Below are 24,442 nucleotides of genomic sequence, written 5' to 3'. Positions count from 1 at the left end.
AGATCAAATTTAACTTTAAGGCCGAAAATTTAAATTTTTGTTTATAAATATAAGCAAAAGCGACAAGGACGAGGCCCTATGGTGTACACTGGACACTAGTAAGAATTCTATGCCGTGCTTCAGGTGCTGGATGATTATGCAGATCACATGTCTTTCGAGGTTGAGGTTTACACAATATTGAGATCAGGAAAGCTGATATGCAGCATTTTCCTTGTTTGTGTAGTATACAAGTGCGTGATCCCAAACAAAAAAGGAGATGGTTGTACTTGGCAATTAAAAAGAAAATGAAAGAACCAACGCTACCTCATCATCATACATATGAAGAAAATAATTCAAAAAAGGTTAAGTTACAAAAGAACCCTCTACTTATAGAACAGTGCACATGAAACACGCCCCTGTTATACATGGAATCACCTGCCAGAAAAGGAGAGATTGTTGAAACAAATACGTTCTAGACTAAAGTGCAAAGGCAAACATGGAATAACAAATAGGACAGCTCAAGTTATATACCCTCAAATGTTTTTGCAGCCCGTAGGGTGAAACCTACAGATGATGGAAGTTAACTATTCACATCGGTGTCCTAATGAAGTGTTCAAGAGGTGGGTGATTCCTGAGTACATCCTGGTGCTAAGCATGCAAATTCATGGGTTAGTGAAATTTTAGTGATTAACAAAGCAAACAATGCGCTTTATTGTCTCTTACATACCATCGAAGAACTACCGGAGCTCATCATGAAACCCGTAATCATCTTCTGTAAATAAAGCACTGTAAAATACATATGGGTTCTCAATCATCTCTTGCAAACTCAGCTGCCCATCTTTGTTTGTGTCAGCCTACATTGGACAAACCAACAAAAAGGCTATTAGATAACAAATTACCAGACCTGTCTGGTGGAGGAAGATATATTGTTGAGTTACTCATTTCATTCAACTTGATTGAAGCTGCATGTTTATAGAGAAAAGAAAGTGCAACCTGCTGTATAAACACTGATGACACTTCATAAGTGCAGAATATAGATGAAAATTGACTGCTTTAGACTGAAAGGTAATCCAAATATCCTGAAAGTAAAATGAGATGCAGTCCGCAGTAGTACCTGTGTTATTACGTAGTCAGCTTGTTGCTTGGCATAGAAGTGTTCTGGTGGATGGAGATTCCCAATAATAGGTTTTAGCTCATCTGCTGACAAAAGCCTACAAAATGGGGGGAGCCTCCTAGCTAAGACTCGCTGGTTCTTTATATATTAAACAAGATAACAAGAAAACATTAAAGCATTAATATACCCATCATTATCCAGATCAAGCTGTGTAAATGATTTTCTTGCTGGTGCATCAGAACCAGAGTCATCTGTTGAAGCCTCCTCATCAAAATGCCGAATAGAGTAAAATAGTCCACTATAGAACTCTTGAAAATTGAGTTTTCCATCATTATCTTTATCTCTTTCCCTGAATAGTGCACAAATGTTGACCTTAAATTATTGAAATTGCTTAATTCTCTAGCTAATCCCTTAAAATAAGCTAACAGAGATGATTGTCGCAGAGCCTCAACCAAGGAATGAATTGGCTACTTTTAATTGTCGTGAATTTTCATTTAAAATTACATAATTTTTTGAGGTTTTCTATATTGATGCTTGCATGAAAAAATGATCTGAAATTAAACAAGTATCGGCGTAACTTGTGCATAGCAGAGCAAACTTCAAAGCATACATTTCATTGAAGCCCTAGATTTCAATCCTAAAACAGCTTGTTTTGACTCTGAAGAATATCCAGGACAATCGCCAATCTGAAGTAAGAAGTGTTCCAGCTATAACGATTGCACAATACCAGGAAGCACAAGCCAGGATGTAGTATCACTAATCAATGGCGTAGTTTCAGCCAGTAATAACCTAAGGATATGTTCTAGGGCTCGTAGTTGTTCTTTTTTGTTTTGATAATTTCACCTCTCTAAATCCAGCAAGAAAACATCTCTTTCATCTCCGATATTTTTGTGCGGAACTGAATTCTAGTAAGAGAAGGATGCAAATGGAACAAGGAAATGATGTTTGGAGAGAAAGATGCACCTGACTTCTTCTTTGCACAACCAATCTATTAGCTTTGGGTTCATAGTATCAGCTGGATGTAAGAAGCTGCACAGAATAAACCAAAGAAAATACTGTAAAACAAGAAAGCAACTTCAGAAGATTAATAGTCAGAGGAAAGGTTATACTCGTTAAACTCTGTCAGATTCAGGAAGCCATCACCGTCCATATCCGAAGCATTAAAATGCTCCTCCTTCCACCATCCCACCCCATCATTGGATGAGTTATGATCTACACAAAGATGACACTTAGTGCTCACGTTGGTAAGGCATGTATGAGAACATTTGGATATGACAGGCATGGTTATTTTGTCCCCCACCAATGTAATATATAGAACTCAGTCAGTACACACAAGAACTATTTAGGGTGGTTCGATGTGTAAATTTTTGTTAAATATGTACGCAACATAAAATTTCTTACAAGCAATGTAAAAAATCCAAGGTTGACCAAGGGATGAATCACAAGACTAGGATATATGTGGCTGACGATGCCTACAGGAGCATAATTCCAACAGATGTATTGAAACTAGATGACTAGACTATATTCCATCACAGGAAAAAGCAGAATGTTCCTCATGGGCAGTTAACTCTGACGACCAGATATGTATAAAGTTCAGGCTTGGAGAACAAAATTACTTAGATTTTCTAAGAACAGAAGAAAATAATCCAAGTTCTATTTTATTAAAGAACGCTGCTATACGTCCACTAACGCGTACGACTCGAACGGCAAAACATGACGACGTGAGGCAGGGCACTTAGAAGTCTACACCACAAACCACAACGAGTGACGTCGCAGTCATACAAGAATCGTACGGTTTTTTTTTCTGTATAGCAATTTCGTTTATTAAAAGCTAAAACCAAAGAATTCATCAAACATCACTGCAAAGTGCAAACTAGCTCCTAGTAGGAATTTCGTGGAAAAAATGGAACAATGTCTTTGTAAAACAGCATTTCTAGTAAATTGAAATTGGAGACATTTTCAAAGATCTGTTTCTCCACCACGGTTGAGCTGGTGACACCTACATTGAGGTGTGAAGCCATTCTCATTTTGCAAATGCCTCGACATCACAACGTGCTAATGTAGTCCAAAAACCTTGTGATCCAAAGATCTGATGATGGATCACCAAATTCAACACACCAAGATCGAGAGAGCTCACCCTAGGCAGCTAGTCAACTAATAGCATCTTCCCAAGAAACGAATTTTTTTTTCTCTAACTAAGAAGGCAAATGCGAGGCTTCGATGAACCAAACTGGGACTCTTCTCAGTTCGAAATGTGAAGAACGACGCACGCATACGTACCATCGAACCGCCAGGCCCAGCTGGGCCGCTCGTACTCGGAGAAGGCGATGCGGCCGTCGTGGTCGCGGTCGTGCAGGTCGAGCTCCCGCGCGGTGCGGTGCAGCACCTCCCGGCGCGCGGAGGCGAGGTTCCAGGCGGTCAGCTCGGCGGCCGTCACGGCGCCGTCGGCGGGGTCCACGTCGATCTTGGGGAACAGCGCCTCCACCCGCCTCGTCAAGTTGAACCGCGCGGCGTCGTTGATGTAGTCCTCGTCGGGGTCGCCGCCGTCGAGGTAGTCCTCGGGGACGGGCGCCGACTCGAACCCCGGCGCGTGCAGCCCCGCGGCGGCCAGGCGCTCCCACTCGCGGTCGTCGCGGCGGCGCTCGAGGTCCGCGATGACGGGGTCGAACGGGATCTGCTGGCGCGGGGATCCGCCGCCCCGGTCCCCCGCCACGGAGCGTGCGCCGCGGAGGCGGAGGCGGCGGTGCGGGTGCGGGTGCGTGGAGGGGGAGGACGGGGAGAGGTGGACGAGGAGGAACAGGAGCCCCGCGGAGGCGAGCGCCAGGGCCAGCGTCAGCACCACTGTGGGCGCCGCCGAGGGCTTCCTCGCCGCCGGCGACCGCGCCATGGCCCACGAGTCGCGACGCGCGGTGGCTGCTCCTCTCTCTCTCTCTCTCTCCTCTTCTCTTTTTTTTTCCCTTTGATTTTAACCTCTTTTTTGGCTTTTTTTTCTTTTCTTTTTTTTTTTTTGCTTTGAGAAGTGGCCGTAGCCGGCGATCCGGGCACTAGTCCACTCGCATATCGGTAACACTGTATGACATGTGGGCCACCATTTCCGTGGGTCAGTCGCTGGGTTATAGGGGGCGGTGCCTATCCAACCGGAGGGATGTTGAATATGTTTTCTTGAGATAGGGGAATATTGATGTCCCAACTGCAGTCACATTTTCCTCCTTCGTTTATATATGGCGTGTTTGTTCGAAGAGGGATAAGTTATCTAATAGATTAATACATGATTAATTAATTATTAAAACATATAAAATATATTAATATGATTTTTTAAAATTACTTTTTTATAGAAAAATTTTAAAAAAAATATACCGTTTAGTAGTTTAGAAAACGTGCGTATAGAAAATGAGGGGATAAGTTAACTTAGAGGGGATAACGAATGCGGCCGTAGTGGTAGAAGTCTTTTAGTGCTCGAAAATAATTAGGTGTTTCAAATGATTTTTAAATGCAGTGTGTTGGTTTGCCGAGAATTCTTAAGGGCTTAGAGGAATTTCAACACAGAGGAATAGGAAATGTGGACGAATAGAGATGTATGGCAACATCAATTCATAAGAATTTTTTCAAGAAGTTTGAGGGGATAAATTTTTTCTATGTTTTCTCTCTATATCTTGTAGGAAGAGAAAATTTAATTTGATTTTTCTATAGTTCATTCCTACCGAATAACTTTCAAAGCAATTCAATTCTTAGGAATTAGATTAATATGCCGTAAGATGAGAGTTGGAGGGGAAAAGGAGGACGATATGTATGAAAAAAAAATGATAACAAATTATATGGATGGGTGTCGGCATAGCCACAGTTTTTGTTATGTTTTGCTTACCAAGCTTTTAGTAAGCTACTATGATGTTGCCTAACTGCATTTATATGTTTGTGAGTTTTACCAAACCATTACGGGGTTTAAAATGACATCTTAGGCTTATAAGTATTACAAAAGGAATTAAATTTTAAAAGTTTACTCTGGGTTGATGTTGTTTTTATCATAGATATATAAGTTTTAACTAATATAAGCAAAATGATGAGGTTATCAGAATCGGTGAAACAACCTTAAAATGTTTATATTTGAAAATGAAATGGCTGGTCAAAGGCAGAGTTTTACTTACCGCGGAACTTGCGAAAACCGTGGCACTGCGCACCGCGGATACCAAAAAACCGCGAAAACCACGATAAATTTGAATCTATAAATTTTGAATTTAAAATCTGCGGTTATCGTGCGGTTTTGGGTCAAAACCATGCGGTTTTGGGTCAAAACCGCACGGTTTCGGCCGAAAACCGCAGCTAGTGTAATATGACAATTAGGTGTAAATTAATTTTAAAAAACTGTAAAAATACAAAAAAAAATAGAAAGCTAGTACATAGCTATATTTGTGATGTTTAGGACATGTTATATGGGAAAAAGAAAATTTTAACATGATTTTTTCTAAATTCTTGATAAATTTTGGCATCACAAGTATATTTACAATCAAATATTACGTATAAAACTAATACATATTTACAAACATATGACTACATCAATACATATATAATTTACCTTAGTTTGAGTACTGAAAATTAACAAAAAGCCTACAACAAAATATTACTAGCTATCTATATCACAAATAGCTAATGCAATAAAAAATATGCATCATGTATCAAGTATCAGCTACATAGTCAACTAAGTGCTCCAAACATTCAAATATGTACCTCATGTATCAAATACATACTCTTGCTATGAAGTGTGAACAATACCATTTTTTGTTTTACCCGACCATTTTTCGGTATTGGATTTTTATTCATTCGTAAATTTAGTTTTTTCATCAATTTTTTCACCAAACATCATTACAAATCAATCTCTGCATATTTTTTTTCCATAAATTTCCTTAAATTTTTATATTTGGATCAAATTTGCGGATGGACCGTGGCATACCGAAGCCGTGCCCTGGCGGAGAGCACGGTTATCGTGGTAACCGTCACGGTTTTCGTGGTTTCATGAACCCTAGTCAAAGGTAAATTCAAAGGTCAACGATATTAAATAAAAAGATAGACACTTGTTTTCACTTTTGCTTATGTTTATAAGCCAAGATTTAAAATTTTTAATCCTAAAATTGGAGTTGACTTTGAGGTTTTTTCATTGAATTTTTTTCAGACTTGGTTTCTGATTGCTAAGAACATGTATGTAAAAAATTATCAACAAAATATCTATCGTTCGTAAATATGCCGTCTGACTTTTTCCCCAAAAAAGCTAAACAATAACCTCATATATAGTATTACCGTTAGCTAGAGATTGGTTACAGAAGGCTATAAAAGTTTATCTTTCAAAGTTTCCATTTTAGAGCATATAATATAATGGTTAGTAACCAACGAATATTTAACATAACCAATAACTACACAAAGTGAATATCTGTACAGTTCATGATTCGATCTATTTGTTTATTTTCATTTTTATTTTTAACGTAGCTTTGTATCATTGCATTTACCCAAAATTAAACAAGTGAATAAAATCACATATGTAGTATAAGAATTTGTTCCAAGTCATGTAGAAGCAGATGCCATAACGGAGCTTAATAGAAGGGTTCTATGAAGAATCATAACATGAGGCATGGCATATAGTTTACACCGTATAGCGCACAATGCTTAAGCTAAGTTCTTTTTCCCAGATTATTCTTAACATCTTTCTTGGCTTTTACGTCCACACTTCTGAACTATTAAACATTAGGTTGCGGCTTTTACGTCCACACTTCCGAACTATTAAACATTAGGTTGCTTTTAAAAATTTGTATACTTTTTCCCAGATTATTCTTAACATCTTTCTTGGCTTTTACGTCCATACTTCCGAACTATTAAACATTAGGTTGCTTTTAAAAATTTATATATAGAAGTTCATTATATCACCTTTATAAAATACTCTCTCCATTTCATAATGTAAGATGTTTGACTTTTCTGCTCTCAATGTTTGATCATTCATTTTATTCAAAAAATTGTGGAAATATCATTTATTTTGTTTGTGACTTACTTTATTATCAAAATAACTTTAAGCACGACTTGTCATTTTTTATATTTGTACTAAAATTTTGAATAAGACGAATTGTCAAATGTTACAACCAAAAAAGTTAAACATCTTCCATTATAAAATGGAGGTGGTATATTTTAACATGTTAGCAGTTAATTCATCATCTATATCATTAAATAGCAATAAAAATTAGATAATATTTTATCTTTAATTAATTAATTATTAGATAAAAAACTTTAAAATAGTTTAATACTCCATCCATTTCATAACGTAAGATGTTTGATTTTTGTTGGTTGTAATGTTTGCCCATTTGTCTTATTTAAAAATTTATGAAAATATCATTTAATTTTCTTGTGACTTACTTTATTATCGAAAGAACTCTAAGCACAACTTATTATTTTTTATATTTGTACTAAATTTTTAAATAAGACGAATAGTTAAATGTTGCAAAAAAATCAAACATCTTACATTATGAAAGAGGAGAGATGTAGTATATATTTTTAAACAATTCTCTATAAATTTTTTTAGATACTTTATTAATTTAGTTTATTAATTTAGGAAACGTGCGCTTAGAAAATGAGTTAATCCGGTTTGTTTTTTTTTTAGTTAGACTGCGGAAAAGAACGCGGCCGAAGGAGTGATAGTCGTGCTGCCTCAGACGGAACGCGTGCACGGCTGGCTTTATAAGGCCGCGCCCTCGCGCTCCTGCAGCCGTTCACGCGTTGGACTCCCCTCGCCGCCGCCCTCCTTCCTCTCCCTCTCCCCCTCCTCTCTAAACCCGCACCCCACCTCGCCCTAGCTAGGGTTTGCTCCACCTCCACCTCTCCCCCCTCCCCCCCAGCCCCCTCCACCCTCCGATCGATCCGGCTCCGAGGTAATCCACTGCTCCGCGCCTCTCCTCCCCCCACCTCCCCCCGCCCGACGCGGCCTAGGGTTTTCGCGACTTCGCTCAAAATCTGCCTACCCGGTTCGGTTGTAGGCGGCGGCGGCGGCTACGAGAGGGTGCGGCATGGCGGGGTACCCGGAGGAGAACCAGCACGGGATGAACGGGTACGACGAGGAGGAGGAGGTCGAAGAGGTCGAGGAGGTCGAGGAGTTCGAGGAGGAGGAGGGCCGACCCGGGAGGCGCGGCGGCGGCGGCCGGGATGGGGGCGATGGCGCCGGGTACGGCGGGGACGACGGGCGGGCGCCCGGTGGAGACTCGTCGGGGTGAGTTGGTTTCGGGCTGGGTAGGGATTTGGTTTGGTTCGGATTGGGGGAGGGAGAGGGTTTGAGAGCTGATGTTTTTGCTTTTCTGTTGCAGGAAGATTTTCGTCGGAGGTGTTGCTTGGGAGACTACTGAAGGTGAATGATGACTTTGTTTTGTTAAAATTTAGTACTGCTAGTTGGTAGCGCAGCATAGGGCTAACGTTTTCTTAGGGTGCTCTGTACGTTAGTTCCCCTTCAAGCTATGGTGAGGAAGTGCTACAGCATGTTTGTAGAAAATTGTGAAAGGAACATTGGTACAAACATGCAGTAGCATAGTACTTGGTCCTATGTCTTACCAATTTCCTTGCAACATAAGGATGGTCTTATCTGGCAAATTGCACTGTCAATTCTGTCAGTTTTATTTTATTTTTGTTAAAATTCTGGTGTAACATTGTACATGATTTATATTGCTTTGCCCAACATTGTATATAAGTTTAATGGATCCAAAATTGACCTTTTATGTTGTGTCGTCCTGTGATTTGGGCTTAGGTAGATAAATTTTCATTATGGTTTCTTTCTGTTGGTGCTGTAATGTTGTTAGACTGTTAGGTTTCCTACATTCATTCAGTAGTGTATGTGCTACTTTCAATGGGGGCAATATGATTTGTGTGACATAAGAGACGAACAAATTTGTGTACCTAATATGGTCACTGTCTTCCAAATAAGTTTTGTTTTTACGACTGCCAAAACAAGGCTTATTTGTTCGTGCTTCTGATTGATCATTTCCATTTTGGATATTCGATCAAAATACCATTAGCACCCATGCGAACCACAAGAATCTGGGGATGGTTACATGGATGCATGGCATATATGTTTATTAGTTTAGCTATATAACTGTATTTTTCAATTTGTTTTTCACATTTTATTGCACTGCCTTTTGTTTTGTTTACTCACTTAGGTCTATATATTTGTATTTTGTATGAAAGGTATACTAACAAGAAGGGACTTGTTTGATCTTTTTCGTGTCTTCTAGTTCATAGTTCTTTGTATGAACTTCTGTTGTTAGTGCAGTGAATTATCAAATTCCATTTATTTTTGTGTATTAGTTTGGGATTAATGGTACTGTGAGTGGATATTATGCCAATATTTGCTTATCTCTATCAAATTAACCATATAAAAATGTACTAATAATAACTTGCATATGATCATTTAACCCCATGAATGCTACTCCCTCCCTTTCATATTGTAAGACTTTTTAGCTATACCTAGATTCATCTATTGATCAATGTATATTGGTTGTATATGTGTCCAGATTCATTGGCATCCATATGATTCTAGGCAATGTTAAAAAGTCTTGCATTGTGAAATGAAGGTAGTAGAAAATTGACACTACATTTTACTTACATTTTACTTTCTTTGACGAGGTTAAAATGATTTGTGCTTAACTGAAAGAACAAGTGAGTATGAACTTTGGTAAGTAGAATACATGTAGACTTGCATTAGTGCATCTAATATTATCCTTGATTTCTGAATGAAGGTCTCTATGCTTGCTGCTCTCATGTGAACTGTTTTTCTATCGTCACTTAATTATATCCCACCATGCTATTTCTTCAATACTCTGTTGTTTGGCCCCCTAGTTCTCTCTTTTGCTGATAACTCCTTTTTCCCATTTGACAAAGCTGTGTGGTTTATTTGTTTGTATGTAGAATCATTCTCCAAGCATTTTGAGAAGTATGGGGCTATAACTGATTCTGTAATTATGAAGGACAAGCATACTAAGATGCCTCGTGGATTTGGATTTGTTACATTTTCCGATCCATCTGTTATAGACAAGGTTTTGGAGGATGAACACGTTATAGATGGAAGAACGGTAGGACATCTTGATTTAGATCAGCCGTTACGTGGGACTTCAGTCTGCAGTTGACACTATCTTGCAAAGTCACACTTCTGGATTTTATTTTGTCTTCTGTTTATCTTGCTTAGCTTTTTATTTATTCAGGTTGAAGTTAAAAGGACAGTCCCAAGGGAGGAAATGTCATCAAAAGACGGCCCGAAGACAAGAAAGATCTTTGTTGGTGGATTACCATCATCACTAACTGAAGGTACTTACTAGATTTACAAACAAAAATCTTAAGCATTTTTTAGTTACAAGGAAAACTGACAACATATTAAATTTTAGATGAGTTGAGGGAGCACTTCTCCCCATATGGTAAGATTGTTGAACATCAAATAATGCTTGACCATAGCACTGGGCGTTCTAGAGGATTTGGTTTTGTCACTTTTGAAAGTGAGGATTCCGTGGAAAGGGTTATATCAGAGGGAAGAATGCGTGACCTTGGTGGAAAGCAGGTTAGAATCTTCTTTAAATGTTTGCAGACATTCTTCGGTAGTTATCGACTTCTATTAAACACGTTTACAATTATCATGTGCACGCCTTCTGGTGCTGTAGGAGCATTTAGTAGGAAATGTAGAAACAACAGAAAAAATGTTAATAGACATAGTTCTGGTCACATTATATATCTAAGGAGTTGAGGGTGCTTCCAAACTATGAATGGAGTACGGGAGCCACTAGAAGCAGCTGGTGCTTTAGTGGATTTCCTTTTCATCTTTTCCTGATACTACTCGCTCTATGTTGCATAGTCTGTAAAATGTTGTTATTTATGCACTGCTACTCAATTGCTTGCTGGTTCAAATGATCTGGAAACTAATCTCAAATGTTTCTCCCGAGTGATGGTAGCTTGGTAAACATGATGCTGTACCCTTAAATGGTAACTTGACGGACTTGTATATTTTTACTCTTCTAATTTTCAGGTTGAAATAAAGAAGGCCGAGCCAAAGAAACATGGGGGTGATCACAGCAGTAATGGGAGATCTAGTCATGGAGGTGGGGGTGGTTACCGCAGTTCATACCGCAGTGGTGGATCTGCTGCATCTGGTGGCGGTGGCGGTGGTGGCGGCGGCAGTGGGAGCAGCGGTGGCTATGGGTATGGTGGTGGTTATCGATCAGCTGGAGGAGGTTATTATGATAGCACTGCATATGGTTATGGCAGAGGAGGGTATGGCTATGGAGGTAATGCTGGATTTGGGTCAGGCTATGGTGGTGGCTATGGTGGTTCCTTGTACGGAGGTGCCTATGGTGCTTATGGGGCATATGGTGGTGGTGCGTACGGAGGGGGTGCATATGGAGGAGGTGCTTATGGCGGTGGTGCCTATGGTGGTGCTCCAGGTGCCTATGGTGGTGCCGGAGGATATGGCAGTTATGGGGGAGGAGCAGCAGGAGGTGCTGGTGGCCGGGGTTCCAGCAGGTACCATCCATATGGGAAGTGAGTCACAGCTCATGAGAGTTTTTCCTAGGATACAATAATTGCAATATCTCCTGGAAAATCAGCAGTTTATCTTATCCTGGGTTACATAATCAGCAGCACCAGAACATTTTTTTAGTTTGGTCGAATTATCTCGTAACTGGAACAACTGTGTACTTTTAGTTGCTGAACCCATCTGTAGTTTGCTGTAGAAGCTACACATGAAAGCTATGTTGTATTCCTTAGTTTTCATATGCAGAGAGAATTAGAACCCACCCTTGAAACAACAAAAGCCTTTTGTGGTTGGAACAGTATTGGTGTGATAGACCTATTATATTTTGTGCGGTAGTGACACACTTGCCTACGCAAGCGGCTAACTGTTGCCATCTGCGCTTATTATATGTAGGGGAGCCGTTGAAAGGATTTGCTTTATGCTTCTAATCTGACTGCTTTCTATGATCTTGCTAGTACCATCTGTATGTATGTAATGTCATCTGAAACATTTCATTCGACAGCGAAGAGCTGCGTCTTTTTCCATAGTCCAATCCAAATCTGTGCATATTTTTTTACCTGATTTGTACATTTTGCCCCTTGTAATCTCCGATTCTCTTTGCTCCTACCTCTCTATGCAATGGCCACGAGGAAGTTAGACGTAGTTAGCAGCCTTCCTCCATGTCAATCTGGATCAGATCTGGTCTGTCTCGTCATTAGGTATTTCGTTAGCAGCCTCCATGATGATGATGATGGTGTGTATATCTGGTGATTTGTGCCAGGGAGGTTGGATGTTCGAAGCACAATAAAAGTACTAGGGAACTCAATAAAATTAGTCACATGGAGGTTGGATGTTCGAAGCACAAAAAAAGTACTAGGGAACTCAATAAAATTAGAGGTTGGATGTAGCGATGAAAACGGTGCAAAAACGTACAAACCATTTTAATATGGTCATATTGTTTCTAGGAAACAGAGTAAAAACTGTAAGCTGGAAATGCAAATGATATCAGAAATATCAAAAAAAATAATTCAATCAGAAAAACGGCTGTGTTTGTAGGAATCTGGCAATTGAGGTTGGGAACATCGAACAATAATATCATTAGATTACATGGGTATAACAAATTCACACTCACTCCATTCAATACAAATACGTAGGAACGGAGATCCGCCCCGCTGGCCGTTGGTGACGGGAAATTTTTTCTCATGCATGCAGTCTCGAAATGTGTATAAGCCCACTAAATTTTCGTTTTTAAAGCCCAATAAACCCAATTGCCTGGTTATTAGAGCATGTATAAGCCCCTAACCAACCCTAAACTTTTCTCCCACCATGCATTCACGTACGTAGCCGCCGCCGCCACTCCTTGCGACTCGCACGCTTGGGCGCTCGCCGCCGTGCGCGTGTCGCCTCTCCCCGTTCCACCCCTCGCCGCCCGTCGGCCGCTGCTGCTGCCTCCCGTCGTCGCCCTCGGCTCCACGCTTATTGCCGCACCGGTCATCTAGATCTTATTGCTGCAGATTGCAGCTACGTAGACAATGCATATCTAGTCGACTAGTCATGGAAGTTAGATGTCCGAAACTCTCTCTTAGCAGATCGAAGTGCACCAATATGTAGGGATGAAACGGTCGGAACCGGTCGGAAACGGTATCATATTTTAATAATATTTTCGAAAACGGTATCGGTACGGTTAGAAAATTTCCATATTTATGAATTACACTACTTAGTGTGAAATTCAATAAAGTTCAGACAGAAACTGAAAATGTTAAATTTTAAAAACGGTAATGGTCGGTAAGATATCATTTTTATATTATTATTTTCGGAAATGGTATCGGTCGGTCGGTAAATTTCCGTACCGTTTTCAGCCCTACCAATATGGGTAACAACATAGCCAGCTGGAGGCATATTTGTTATTGCTTTATTAAGGATACAAGATTCATATTGGTTGAAAGCAAATGCAAAAACAATGAATCAACGCAAGCAAGTTTGGCCCATCTGATCATATGGACCTTACCACCGGCAACTGTAAGCGGCTAGGGTGCAAGTGGACCGACCCGCCAAACACTTATAGGCTAATTAATCGGTGAGTACAAAACTACTGTAAAGGTTGGACAAAGCATAATAACATTACTTGCAAAACAATTTATAGAACCATTACTACTTTCTTTAGTGGGACTGTAGAATACATATTTGGTTTTAGAAAATGTATGATACATGTTGAAATGACGTGAGGAAATTTGGTCCATCTAGTCATTTGGATCTCATTGCCGCCGATGATAATCAAGTATAGCATCGAAATACTATTTCTACCATGGAGGGTACACGTCTAATCCTCAAGTACACAATAGTGGTGTCAATATAATAATTGATAGAAAGCACAACTAACATATAAATCTATCGTGTTTGTGTTTCTCTAGGCCAAGAATGATCATTTGATAACATATTGACATATTGGAGATACAACAGTGCATGATTCTCTCTTCAATTTCCTCTTGGTATTTGTATGCGTATATGCATGCTTTCCAGATTGTTACTCTTTCTCATTTTTTTTCACTCCAAGCAATCCATCGCAAAGTTCAAACTTTTCTTCTTTGAAAACTTCACAGTTCAATTGATAGGTACCCTCTTATATCCTTCCAGCCATACCACAAATAGAGACAAAGATAGGATTCTAAGCAAAGGAGTATCTAACATGGGGCGGTGAGGGCTCGAACCCCCATTGACCTCATTGGGTCTATGGGATCCTGCAATAACCCACACTAAATTTTATGTCAAAAATCAATGAAAAGGGGGCTAAAGCTCTGTCTAGTTTATTCAAAATCTTTTAGGACTATTTGCTAGATCCACCACTGATTTTAAGAACGGGTATTGTAGGATCAAGATGTCGACTAGAGGAGGGTGAATAGACGATTAAAAATTAAATCACCTCTAATCAAAACTAACCTAAGTTGCTAGGCTTGGTGGAGAGCAAGACTACACAACCAACTAAGTTATGTTTCGCAATCCTAGAGTAATAGTGGCTCAATTATATACTAGAAAAGTAAAACACACTTCCTAAGTCTAGTTTTACAATCCTAGGATGAAATGATCACAAGTATATCTCTAGAAATGTAAATTGCACAAATATAAATGTGGCAAGCAAGAGAGACAATGAGACAAGTAATTTTTCACCGAGGTTCGGAAAGTCGCCGGTTTCCTACTCCCCGTTAAGGCGAGCCCAACTCCACCGCTCAACTACAAAGCCACCGCACGCCCCCTTTGTCAAGGGGTGGGCAAGGCGGGAGCCGGTCCAAGGAGAGGACTACCCAAGCCTCGATCATTAGGGTTGTTCTTCCTCCACTCCGGAGATTGCGAACATCGAGCAACTCACAAGCCGACGCCGGGCCTCTTCCACAACTTCTTGGAGAGATCACCGGGCAACTCCTCCAGAAGCCGTCTAGGAGGCGGCAACCTCCAAGAGTAACAAGCGATGGCCCGACGTGGAGATGATCAAGTGTCACACTAGCTCTACAATGAAGCAATGCACTTGACTCTTGGCTAGAACTCACTCTAACACACTAAATGGATGAACTCTAAGCTCAAATGTGTGTGAGAGAGATGCAAGGGATGTGAGCAATTAAAATGGCAGCCAAGAGAGCTCCCTTGCTACTGGTGGGGGGTATTTATACCCCCACCAACAAATTCTAGCCGTTGGGGTCGAAATGTCCCAAATTTGTGTGCTGTCAGTTTGACCGAAGGTATGTGGCCGGTCAGACCGTGCTACTATGCAACGGCTAGAAAACTAGCCGTTGGAGCTCTGACAGATGGTGTCAGGGGCCTGGCCGGTCAGACCAGTGTTGAGTGGCCGGTCAGACCGACCTCAACTCAGTTAGACCGTCATCAGCTCGGTCTGACCGACTGCGGCTCCGTCGGCTCTGTATCGGCCACCCCGAGGGGCCAAAAATCGGCCTCCAGGGGGCCGGTCAGACCGCCGGTTGAACCACGGTCAGACCAGTCTTACTGGCCGGTTAGACCGCCCCTAGGTAGCCGGTCGGACCGGTCTTAGGCCTGCGGTCGGACCGACTTCAATGAATTTTGCATGAATAACAATATGTTTCAAGTGTTTATGCAAATGACCTAATGTGGCAATTAAAATCATCTCTTTGCTAGGTCATTACCCCTCTTAATAGTACGGCAAAACTAAAGATGAACTAGGAAAAATTTGATCGCCCCTTCACCTCGATCAATTTAAAACTTAAATGCTAGTTTTACCGACTCCTTCTATTTTGCTTTGCGCCATCAAATTTAATCCATTAATAATCATTCATGGACACACATGAGTGAATCTAGACTGAAACACATATCTCAAGTGTAAGGGTTAGTTCACAATTAGCGCTTGTCATTAATTATCAAAATTAACGACGGGGGCCTAGATGCTTCAGGTATTCAATATTTAGCAAATAACAAGAGAAAATCTAAGATGTCATTAACAAATACTTAAGTCTAAGAAATGTCATCGACGAGCGTGAGTTATATAAAATGTCATAATACAAGTGAATTTGTCTAAAAAATGTCATCGTCGTTAGGGTTCCGTCGATAACATTTCTTAGACAAAGTCATTTGTACGATGTCATTTCGTAAAACTCACACTCGCCGATGATATTTTTCTTAGACTTAAACCCATTTGCCAATAGTATTTCTTAGATTTTCCCGAGGCAGGCTAGTACTAAAATATTGCACCGAAACCAACCAAATTGCAGCCTCAAAATTCTCTCTTGAAAGACTTGCCAATATTTGAACTAAAATTTGTAAAAATGGGTCACCAAAATTCGTTAAAAACTTAAAATCCAAGCCTTTTACACGTCCCAATTCCCAACAAAAAGGATAGTATAACAATGGAAGCGTGTTCCATATCCCTTGGGCCTTAGTGGGCCACAAAAAGCCCACGAGCTAAGCCCACCATCCATCCCTGATCCCTCCCTCCATCCTCGAGCTCGGTCTCGGGACGAGAGAGAAAGAGAGGATCGCGGAGCAGAGGCGGAGCAGAGCAGCATCGGATCGGATCGATCCTCCATGGATCCCGTTGCTCCGCTAGGGTTCCCTGCTCGATCCGACCACGCGCTAGGGTTTGAGTTTGCCTCCGCGTGGGATGTCGCCTGCCAGCCCGCGAGGCTCGCGTATGGGTCGCCGTCACGCTCGCCGGCGGGCGGGGGCCGCCTCGATCCGGCTTGCTCGCGGGCCGTGAGGTGAGAGCCCGAGGAGAAAGCGGAGCGTCGTCGTCCCCTTCCTCCGCGCGGCAGGCGCCACGCACTGCCCGCAGCGAGGAGCGACAACCCTACCTGAGGTGAGTGAGATCTACATCTCTTTTACTCCTGTAGAGTAGAACTGCTTGTGGATCGTGTGAGGTTGAAGTGTTTTTGAATTTCTACTAGTAATCACGGCATGGAAAAATATGGGTCTCTTGATACACAAAATTGTTTTCGAATTTAATCATCATGGGTGTAGTGCGCTTGTTCATGCTGTGCCCTAGACCTAGAACTTCACGGAGGATGCACTAATATTGTTCCATTTTTACTCTCTCTTTTTGGAGGGAAAAATGTTGGCTTGAGTTAAGCAATGTATAGTACTAGTAGTTAATGCTGCGCTCTCTTGCGCTGCAATGACATGCTATTTTGATATTTGCATGATTGTATCAGCTTTGAACTGAACCTAGCCAAGAAATCACCATACCAATTACCAAGTTCTTGCACCATCATCCAATAACAAATTCACATATACAGATATGGTTACGGCAACATGGGCTGGTCCGAAGTTCAAAACAAAGGCTTTTGTGCGTTGTTTCTCTTGGCCACAATATATTTAGTCTTAAAACGGAGACCAAAATATTTTGACATGTTATCATGTGTGCACGACATTTTGCATCTTTGCGATATATTCTGCCATGCATGCTGATGGTCAAGAAATTAGAACATTCAAAATGAGAGATTGGATAAGTGCATATGAACATTTCAAGCAACAGCCAAATTCACACATCCAACCAGCACCGACGGTAAACAACTAGTAAACTTTTGAGTTCAAATTTCATAAAATTGCAGACTAGATTTCCAGTCCTGAAAAAGTTTCCCCATGAAAAAATATTAAGTCTATTTTGCCAACACAACTAGGAATATATACATAATAAAGTGAGGTCTGTTATAAGGTTAATGGGTAAAACATGTACCCCCTTGGATCAGTTCTGCACACGATAAACGACCAAGAAATTTGTCAGAAAAAATCAGAAACATTGGAGGGTAGCTCCTCTATTTGGGTGTTGACAAACTTCCTGATACTAGAGAAATTGTGCTCATCAGCATGAGTTATGAAGCTGATGGCCGCACCCTTCCTTCCGTGTTGCCTGCTCCTTTGAACATGACGGAGGTAGCTGACTTGTTGTGTCGGGAGATCGTAGATGATGACCACAGGAGCATGTAGAACATCGATGCCACGAGGATCAGTGGCGATGAGGATACTCGACGATCCAGACTGGAAATCCTGAACAGCTTGGTCTCTGGCTCCCTGGTTCATGCCTCCATGAGCTGCTGAGACAGTGTACCCCTTGGCTCTAATGCTTTTTGTCAGTGACTTGGCTTGACGCCGAGTGTTAACAACGATGCTACGTGTGATTGCGGCGGGGTCCAGAAGATCACACAGTTTGTCAAGCTTATAGTCTTCCTTCTCAATGTTGACATAGAACTGCTTGACATTGATACCCTCAAGTTCTTCATCTCTTGGCACAATGATTTCCACAGGCTTATTCATGAACTTGCGGCACATCTCAAGAGCTTCGTGGGACATAGTGGCAGAGAAGAACCCAAACTGGGTTTTGGTTGGGAGAAGCCATGAATCTGCAAAGATATTAGATGGCAATTAGCAAGAACTGTATGTCGAATTGCGCAGTTTCAAATAGTGCATGCTATCTAACTAGGTTGCTTAATGCCGTAATTCTTTGTGATTCCTACAAATGGGATGGCACGAGAGTGCATAACCAACCTGGTCCTTGCAACATCTGAATATGTCATCTGCTTCATCCAAGATGAGCATTCTAATGTGATCTGGACAGAGTGCTCTCCCTTTCAGCATGCCAAGAACATGACAAGGAGTACCAACAACCACCTGAACTCCGCTAGACAGAATTCGCTGGTCCTCACAGACATTAATCCCTCCATAAAAGGCATCAGCTTTGACACCTAGGCAGTGACCAAGTGCTCCAATCACCTTTTTAGTCTCTTGTGCTAAGTCACATGTTGGTACAAGAACCAAAGCCTGGCATTCTTTAGATGCATAATCTAGTCGTTGCAGAATGCCACAACACAATGTCACAGTTGTGCCAGACAGTGCCTGCCGGATACTATCAAGACCCTCGCATAGTGGGACAATTCCTCTTTGATGGACTACAGAAGGCCTATCCAGACCTGTAAAACATGACATTAGGGTGTAAACATAAACAGAATTTCCAGTAAACTTTTTTAAAAGGTAATTTCTGTGTATATAGGCATCTCGACAAAATAATAGATAAAATGGGGATTACCATATGCATATATTCCCTCCAGTAGGTTTTCTTGGAGACCCATCTCACTGAAACTCTCAAAAAATTCATTGTGTGCGCTATAGTACCTGAAATTGGGAGTTAGCCTATATCATGCCATGCCCATGTTGGATATAATTGAAAATTCATACATGACGACAAATATAAATATGAATGCAACAAGTAGATCATAACGTTGAAACAATGAGACAAGAGAATAAACTAATATATAAAAAGGAAATGTTAGATCACATACTGTTTGCTCATTTTGGAAACATGTTGCTTTGCATCAAGTTGAGCTCCTCTGGGTCCTGGACCAGTCATGCCAACACCTTCAGAGACAGTTCAGCACAACTAAGTAAGAACAACATACTTCTAATCCAAGAATTCCAGAATTTGGGATGGTCTTCGCTATTTCAGTAGAAATACTTTTTAACACAATGTTGTTTACACATTTTTCCTTTTTCTCTATATTAGAATAATTTGTTTAGGACAGGACAGGTATAAGGAACATATGACAATAAACTTTACATAAATAGGATCCTTGCTCACCTTTTGTTGGGGTTTCTCCAATCGAACTACCACTGATAGATTGAGCTCCTTGAATTGTCGCAGAGTCTTTTATGTTTGTTTCTTCTTAGAGTTGATTGCAATGGCAGATGGAGCAATTGCATTGTTTCCATCTCCTCCAGACTCATTATCTGATTTCTGCCCTTGACCCCCTAGGGCTGTTTCCAGTTCATTTAGATGTTCTTTTTCTCGGAGGCTTTTGGAATCCTGATTCTCCATGGATCTTTTTTGCATTTTATTTCTTCGTGCATACACAATCTTGACAGTTGGTTTTTGTATACCTTCAGGGGAAGTGTTATGAACATAATGTCAACCAAAAAAAGCAGTAACTATTTATCTCCCAACACATTCAACTACATGCATGCTAAAATTACTTACATAGTGTACCGATACATTTACTTACATACATGTTAGAACCCATTTTTTTCAAAAGTTATTAATCATTTAGTTTTATATAAAAGTATTTTCCTTCTGATGCGATTCATAAAGAAAATTAAACAAACTTTACGAATATAGAATTCTCACTTACCTCTGAATGGTGTTTCTTGAATCATGCCTATTGAATTTCCACTTGTGGATTGCACCCCTTCAACTTTTGAACTGCCTTCAGTTATTTTCTTAGAGTGGATCACAGTGGTTGCTGGTGAAGCATAAAGAAGACGATGTTAAGAAAAAGTAACGTACCAATGGTTATTTTTGGAGAAACTGAAAATGGATTATCCTATTATGTCGAGTACATTAACTACATATATGCATGATTTTGTGTAAATTCTAACTCACCTTTGAAGCATGTGTCTCCAGTCATGCTAGTTGACCTTCTGCTAATGGATTGCTCCCTTTCAGCGCTACGACTGCCTTCTACTGTTTTTCCAGAGTTGCTTGTAGTGCACACTGGAGCACTTGTGTTGTTGTCTTTGCTTGTGATCTCTGTTTGAGCTCTTAACTCCTCAACAAAGTTAGGCTCTTCCACTGATACAGCTGGTTCTGTTGTCCCCAGTTCCTTGCCTGAGCAGCCTTTAACGTCCAATGTATGGTTGTGTGTTGAAGCAACAATTATAGTATCATGGTTATTGCTCTTCAAATCCACCCCTTTATTCAGTATTTCTGGAGGAATTTCAATAACTTCGTTTATGTTGTCTTTGCATTCCTTATCAAATACATCAAGATGATCTTCACCATTGCTATCTTGTAAGACCTCCCTTTCACACACTATATTTTGTACTTTGTCTTCCATCGTGAATGTAACCGATCTTGAATACCATCCAAACACAAAATGGCATGAGAAAGGAGCACCATCAGCACTTCGTAATGCAATCTTTAGCTTAATAGGCTCCTTATTGTCACCTTCCAAACTGTCCTCATCCACATCAATCAATACTCCGACTGCTGATGCAATCTGATATAGCTCCTTCCAGTTTCTGTATATCCTTGGGACCCTATAAACCAAAAACCATGCTCTAATCAATTCAATGTTTTCTTCATCGTCTTCCTTCCACCTTGCTACAGTAAAGTTCACCTCCTTATCATTTATAGACGTTTCTATTCTGGGAGTCTGTAAACAGCTTATTAGGTCATCCTCTGAGTTGAAGGATACTAGGAAATTCTGTCTACCTTCTGTCCTTATCTCCCAGTTAGTCAGCTGCCAGGACTTGCTTACTTCAACTTTCACTTTTCTTGGGTCTAAGTTACTGACATCAGATGTGATTAGCAGGCAGTGATGATAGAATTTCTCCTTCTCAACAACTTCCTCCGAAGGTTGAATCATGTAGAATGGTTGCCTTGTAGAATGGGCAAATAATTGTGCACCAGTAGCCAGTCTTTCTTTTATGCTACATTGATCCAGAGTGTGTGATGCCTCGTTACATGCAAAGCAGTTTCTTTTATTGAATAAACCAGTAAATGCTTGCCCTTGCACAGCCTTCTTTTCGCTACTCTTACTTCTCATGGCTTGTGCAGAAATCTGTTTTTCAACCCTTCCTGAAACCATGTTCTGCTCTTGTTGTGCCATGCACACTTTGCTGCTGTCCATATCAACCTGTGTAAGCACCTGATGTCAAAAGAAAAGGGGAAAATCAATACCACATCCTTCAAAAGAAGAAAACAAGTGCACGTTACGTACTATCCTAAAAAGGTATATTTGCACATCTGAGTTTGATTCTCTAAATTGTGTGTAAATTCTTAATGTATTTCACACTTTTGGGGGGCATGCCAGTGTTACCTAGACATGGACATGTGTTGGAGCCCATCTCGGATTTAGTTGTCCGATTAATGCAATACTAGTAAAAGCTGCCCCCATGCATGCAGGCAAGCCCAAACTTTTGAATGCATATTGTGATGCAGCATTATTGGCTTATAGCCTACTACTGTAGTACTGAAGCAATGTGCCAAACATAGAGTTAACTGTAAATTTTACTGTATTTTCAAAAATGGTGCAATTACATAACAGTAGGACTTTCTGATTTTGTGAAATGTTTTTAAACAAAAGAAATCAATATAAAGTGGTCATTATGCACGTTTAAAATGTATATTCACCCCACCTTTTCTTTGTCAATATGATAAAAACAAGTTAGAGTAGTTTTTACCATTATAGCCCACGTGTCATTGATTGATTGACTAACATAGCCTCACATGTCATTGTCACATACAGTGTCAAATCACCATTTTTTTTCTCCATTTTTGTGATATTCCCATACTAGAACTCAATGAATAACTCTGATTAATATCAAAGCCTCAGTAAAAAAAAAAGTATTACCTCCGTTTCATAGCGTAAGACTTTCTAGTATTCACTATATTCACATAGATGCTAATAAATCTATACATATAAACAAACAATATATATTGATTAATAGATGAATCTAGACATAGACAAAACATGTTACAATAAAACGGAGGAAGTAGGTAGCAAAAAACCATCATTGATAATAGGATATCTTCAAGAAATATTGGGAAAATCAAACAAAACAATTTAGAAATGCCAAGCCAGCGCCAACCAAAGGTACATCTTTGGTATCATAGCCAGAAAAGCCTTGAATAAAGTATCGACAAAACCTCACAGATCTATCTGCAGAGACTGTTGTGACATGATGACCTCAACTCTAATAGCCCAGTCGGGTCAATCTATGCCGTTCAATTCCAACAGTTGGGAGGGTAATTAATTTTAATAAAACCCTAGAAAATCAATTAAAAGATCATAAACGAGACCACACAAATCTATTTGCGGAGACCATCCTCACGTGAGGACTTAACCCTAATCATCCAATCAAATCAATCCGCGCCACTCGATCCCAACGGTCGTGAGGCTAAAGTTTTCATGTGGGCATGTTCCACAGGGAGTAGCATATGATGGTTGTAGCAATCACCATCATCCTAACCACACCAAAACCCCACAATCTCCAGTCTCCAGACAAACAAAACAAGAACAGATGGTCTCATGGTCCCCCATAAGGTCATACATATATGATTCAAGATCTATATCAACAGGTGATGTTTGCCTCTCCACTCCCCAACCAACCAAGCAAAATCAAATCACTAAAAAAAACAAGAAAACATCACAGAACAGATGGACCTCATAAATCAATCTCCATTTCAGATTCATATCCAGTCCAGATGATCCTCTTGCTTCTGCTTCTAATCGCTTCTACATATCTACATACAGGAGGAGCAAAAGGATTGGTGAGAAGAAAACATGAGCAAACCTTTGCTTTGCCTGACCTGACTGATGGAGGAGCTTGACGGCGCTTGACAACCAGAGCACCTCGCCGCCGCCGGCCGCTGCAGAAACCCTCGCCGCCGCCGCCGCCCCAGACGCGCCGCCGACTACCCGGAGGAAATGCCTTTGCCTGAGGGAGATGAGAACTAGTGGATGAACCTGTGGAGTGCTGCAGTGGGGAATTTTGGGGGGGATTAAAAAGGATCAGAAAAACCCTAGATCCGAGTGTGTTTTTTGCACTTTAGTCACAAATGCGCAAAATATTATTTGTAATGAATTTTGGTTTTTGTGAATAAGCTGTTTTGTTGTGTGCATTGCTGCAAGAAGAGAGGAGAAAAAAAAAAGTATCTGTTTTCATGTGCCTATTCGGTGGCACAAATTTTTCCGTTGCTTCCTGTTTAGACACGCAACATTTAATTACTACCGGTCTTGAAATGTGAACTGGTTTTCGTTTTTTTTTCTTATCACGAAATTTAGCACAACTCATTTGGATGATAATTAGTAAAATGAAATATCAGGAGTACCTTGGAATGATGTATCCTTGGATGAAGGAAGGAAAACAAATTAATGAACAGTTTTTTTTACGACATCTTGGCATGGTTTTGCTATAAGTTTGTTGGATTGCCCCGTGATATTGGTTGCTATGCGGCACTTGTTTATTGCGGCTGACATCGATGCTACTGTGTGTTTTCAAAGTTTGTTGGTGATGAATTTAGCGTCTGGGTGAGGCGTTGACGTACAAAGCAGAGCAGCGATTTTAATTGAGAAGTGTCCTATCCACCCGATGTGGCGAAAAAAATCAGGTTTTTGCCTAGAAGCATTCCTCTAACCGTCTGCGTTGGAGTTGGAGGTGGTCTCGGTCGTTTAATTTATCTTAAGTTGGATGGGTGACTCACCTATTTCAACTTTTTCATCCAATAGCTTTTTTTTTTAATTTCCCGCGCAATTTGTACTTATTGATGAGAGATGTCATGGAGTTTTTAATACGATGACTCCAATTTTATTTCCCTGTATAATTATAGT

General features: G+C 40.5%; 3 protein-coding genes and 1 long non-coding RNA gene across 4 annotated transcripts; 2 read left to right on the top strand and 2 right to left on the bottom strand.

The window, feature by feature from the left end:
• Positions 1 to 26: 26 nt before the first annotated feature.
• LOC102709056 (reticulocalbin-2) lies at positions 27 to 4,136 on the bottom strand. The gene is made up of 8 exons (XM_006648403.3): positions 3,374 to 4,136; positions 2,203 to 2,305; positions 2,057 to 2,122; positions 1,281 to 1,442; positions 1,094 to 1,190; positions 707 to 833; positions 511 to 627; positions 27 to 414 (listed from the first exon to the last, which is right to left on the bottom strand). The coding sequence occupies exons 1-6, from the start codon at positions 3,978 to 3,980 to the stop codon at positions 717 to 719; spliced, it is 1,152 nt and encodes a 383-aa protein (XP_006648466.2). The 5' UTR covers positions 3,981 to 4,136; the 3' UTR covers positions 27 to 414; positions 511 to 627; positions 707 to 716.
• A 3,737-nt stretch (positions 4,137 to 7,873) lies between these two features.
• On the top strand, positions 7,874 to 11,898 carry LOC102708774 (glycine-rich RNA-binding protein 3, mitochondrial-like). Its single transcript, XM_040520672.1, has 7 exons — positions 7,874 to 7,995; positions 8,101 to 8,330; positions 8,425 to 8,465; positions 10,016 to 10,179; positions 10,309 to 10,411; positions 10,489 to 10,658; positions 11,121 to 11,898. Exons 2-7 carry the CDS (start codon positions 8,131 to 8,133, stop codon positions 11,634 to 11,636), a joined length of 1,194 nt encoding a protein of 397 aa, XP_040376606.1. The 5' UTR covers positions 7,874 to 7,995; positions 8,101 to 8,130; the 3' UTR covers positions 11,637 to 11,898.
• A 4,664-nt stretch (positions 11,899 to 16,562) lies between these two features.
• LOC107303709 lies at positions 16,563 to 23,974 on the top strand. The gene is made up of 3 exons (XR_001549707.1): positions 16,563 to 16,920; positions 21,667 to 21,841; positions 23,366 to 23,974. It is a non-coding gene; the product is annotated as an uncharacterized LOC107303709 (long non-coding RNA).
• LOC102708498 (ATP-dependent RNA helicase DRS1-like) lies at positions 17,516 to 21,756 on the bottom strand. The gene is given in 8 exon segments (XM_040520769.1): positions 17,516 to 18,460; positions 18,602 to 19,027; positions 19,144 to 19,220; positions 19,397 to 19,451; positions 19,693 to 19,764; positions 19,767 to 19,991; positions 20,240 to 20,350; positions 20,491 to 21,756. Coding segments are annotated over 8 exon segments (2,835 nt in total). The 5' UTR covers positions 21,740 to 21,756; the 3' UTR covers positions 17,516 to 17,840.
• Positions 23,975 to 24,442: the final 468 nt, after the last annotated feature.

The sequence above is a fragment of the Oryza brachyantha genome, chromosome 2, assembly GCF_000231095.2.
Source record: "Oryza brachyantha chromosome 2, ObraRS2, whole genome shotgun sequence".
In the NCBI taxonomy this organism is placed as follows: domain Eukaryota; kingdom Viridiplantae; phylum Streptophyta; class Magnoliopsida; order Poales; family Poaceae; genus Oryza; species Oryza brachyantha.
Note: the sequence above shows the minus strand (reverse complement) of the source record. Positions and strands in the feature narration are given on the sequence as shown.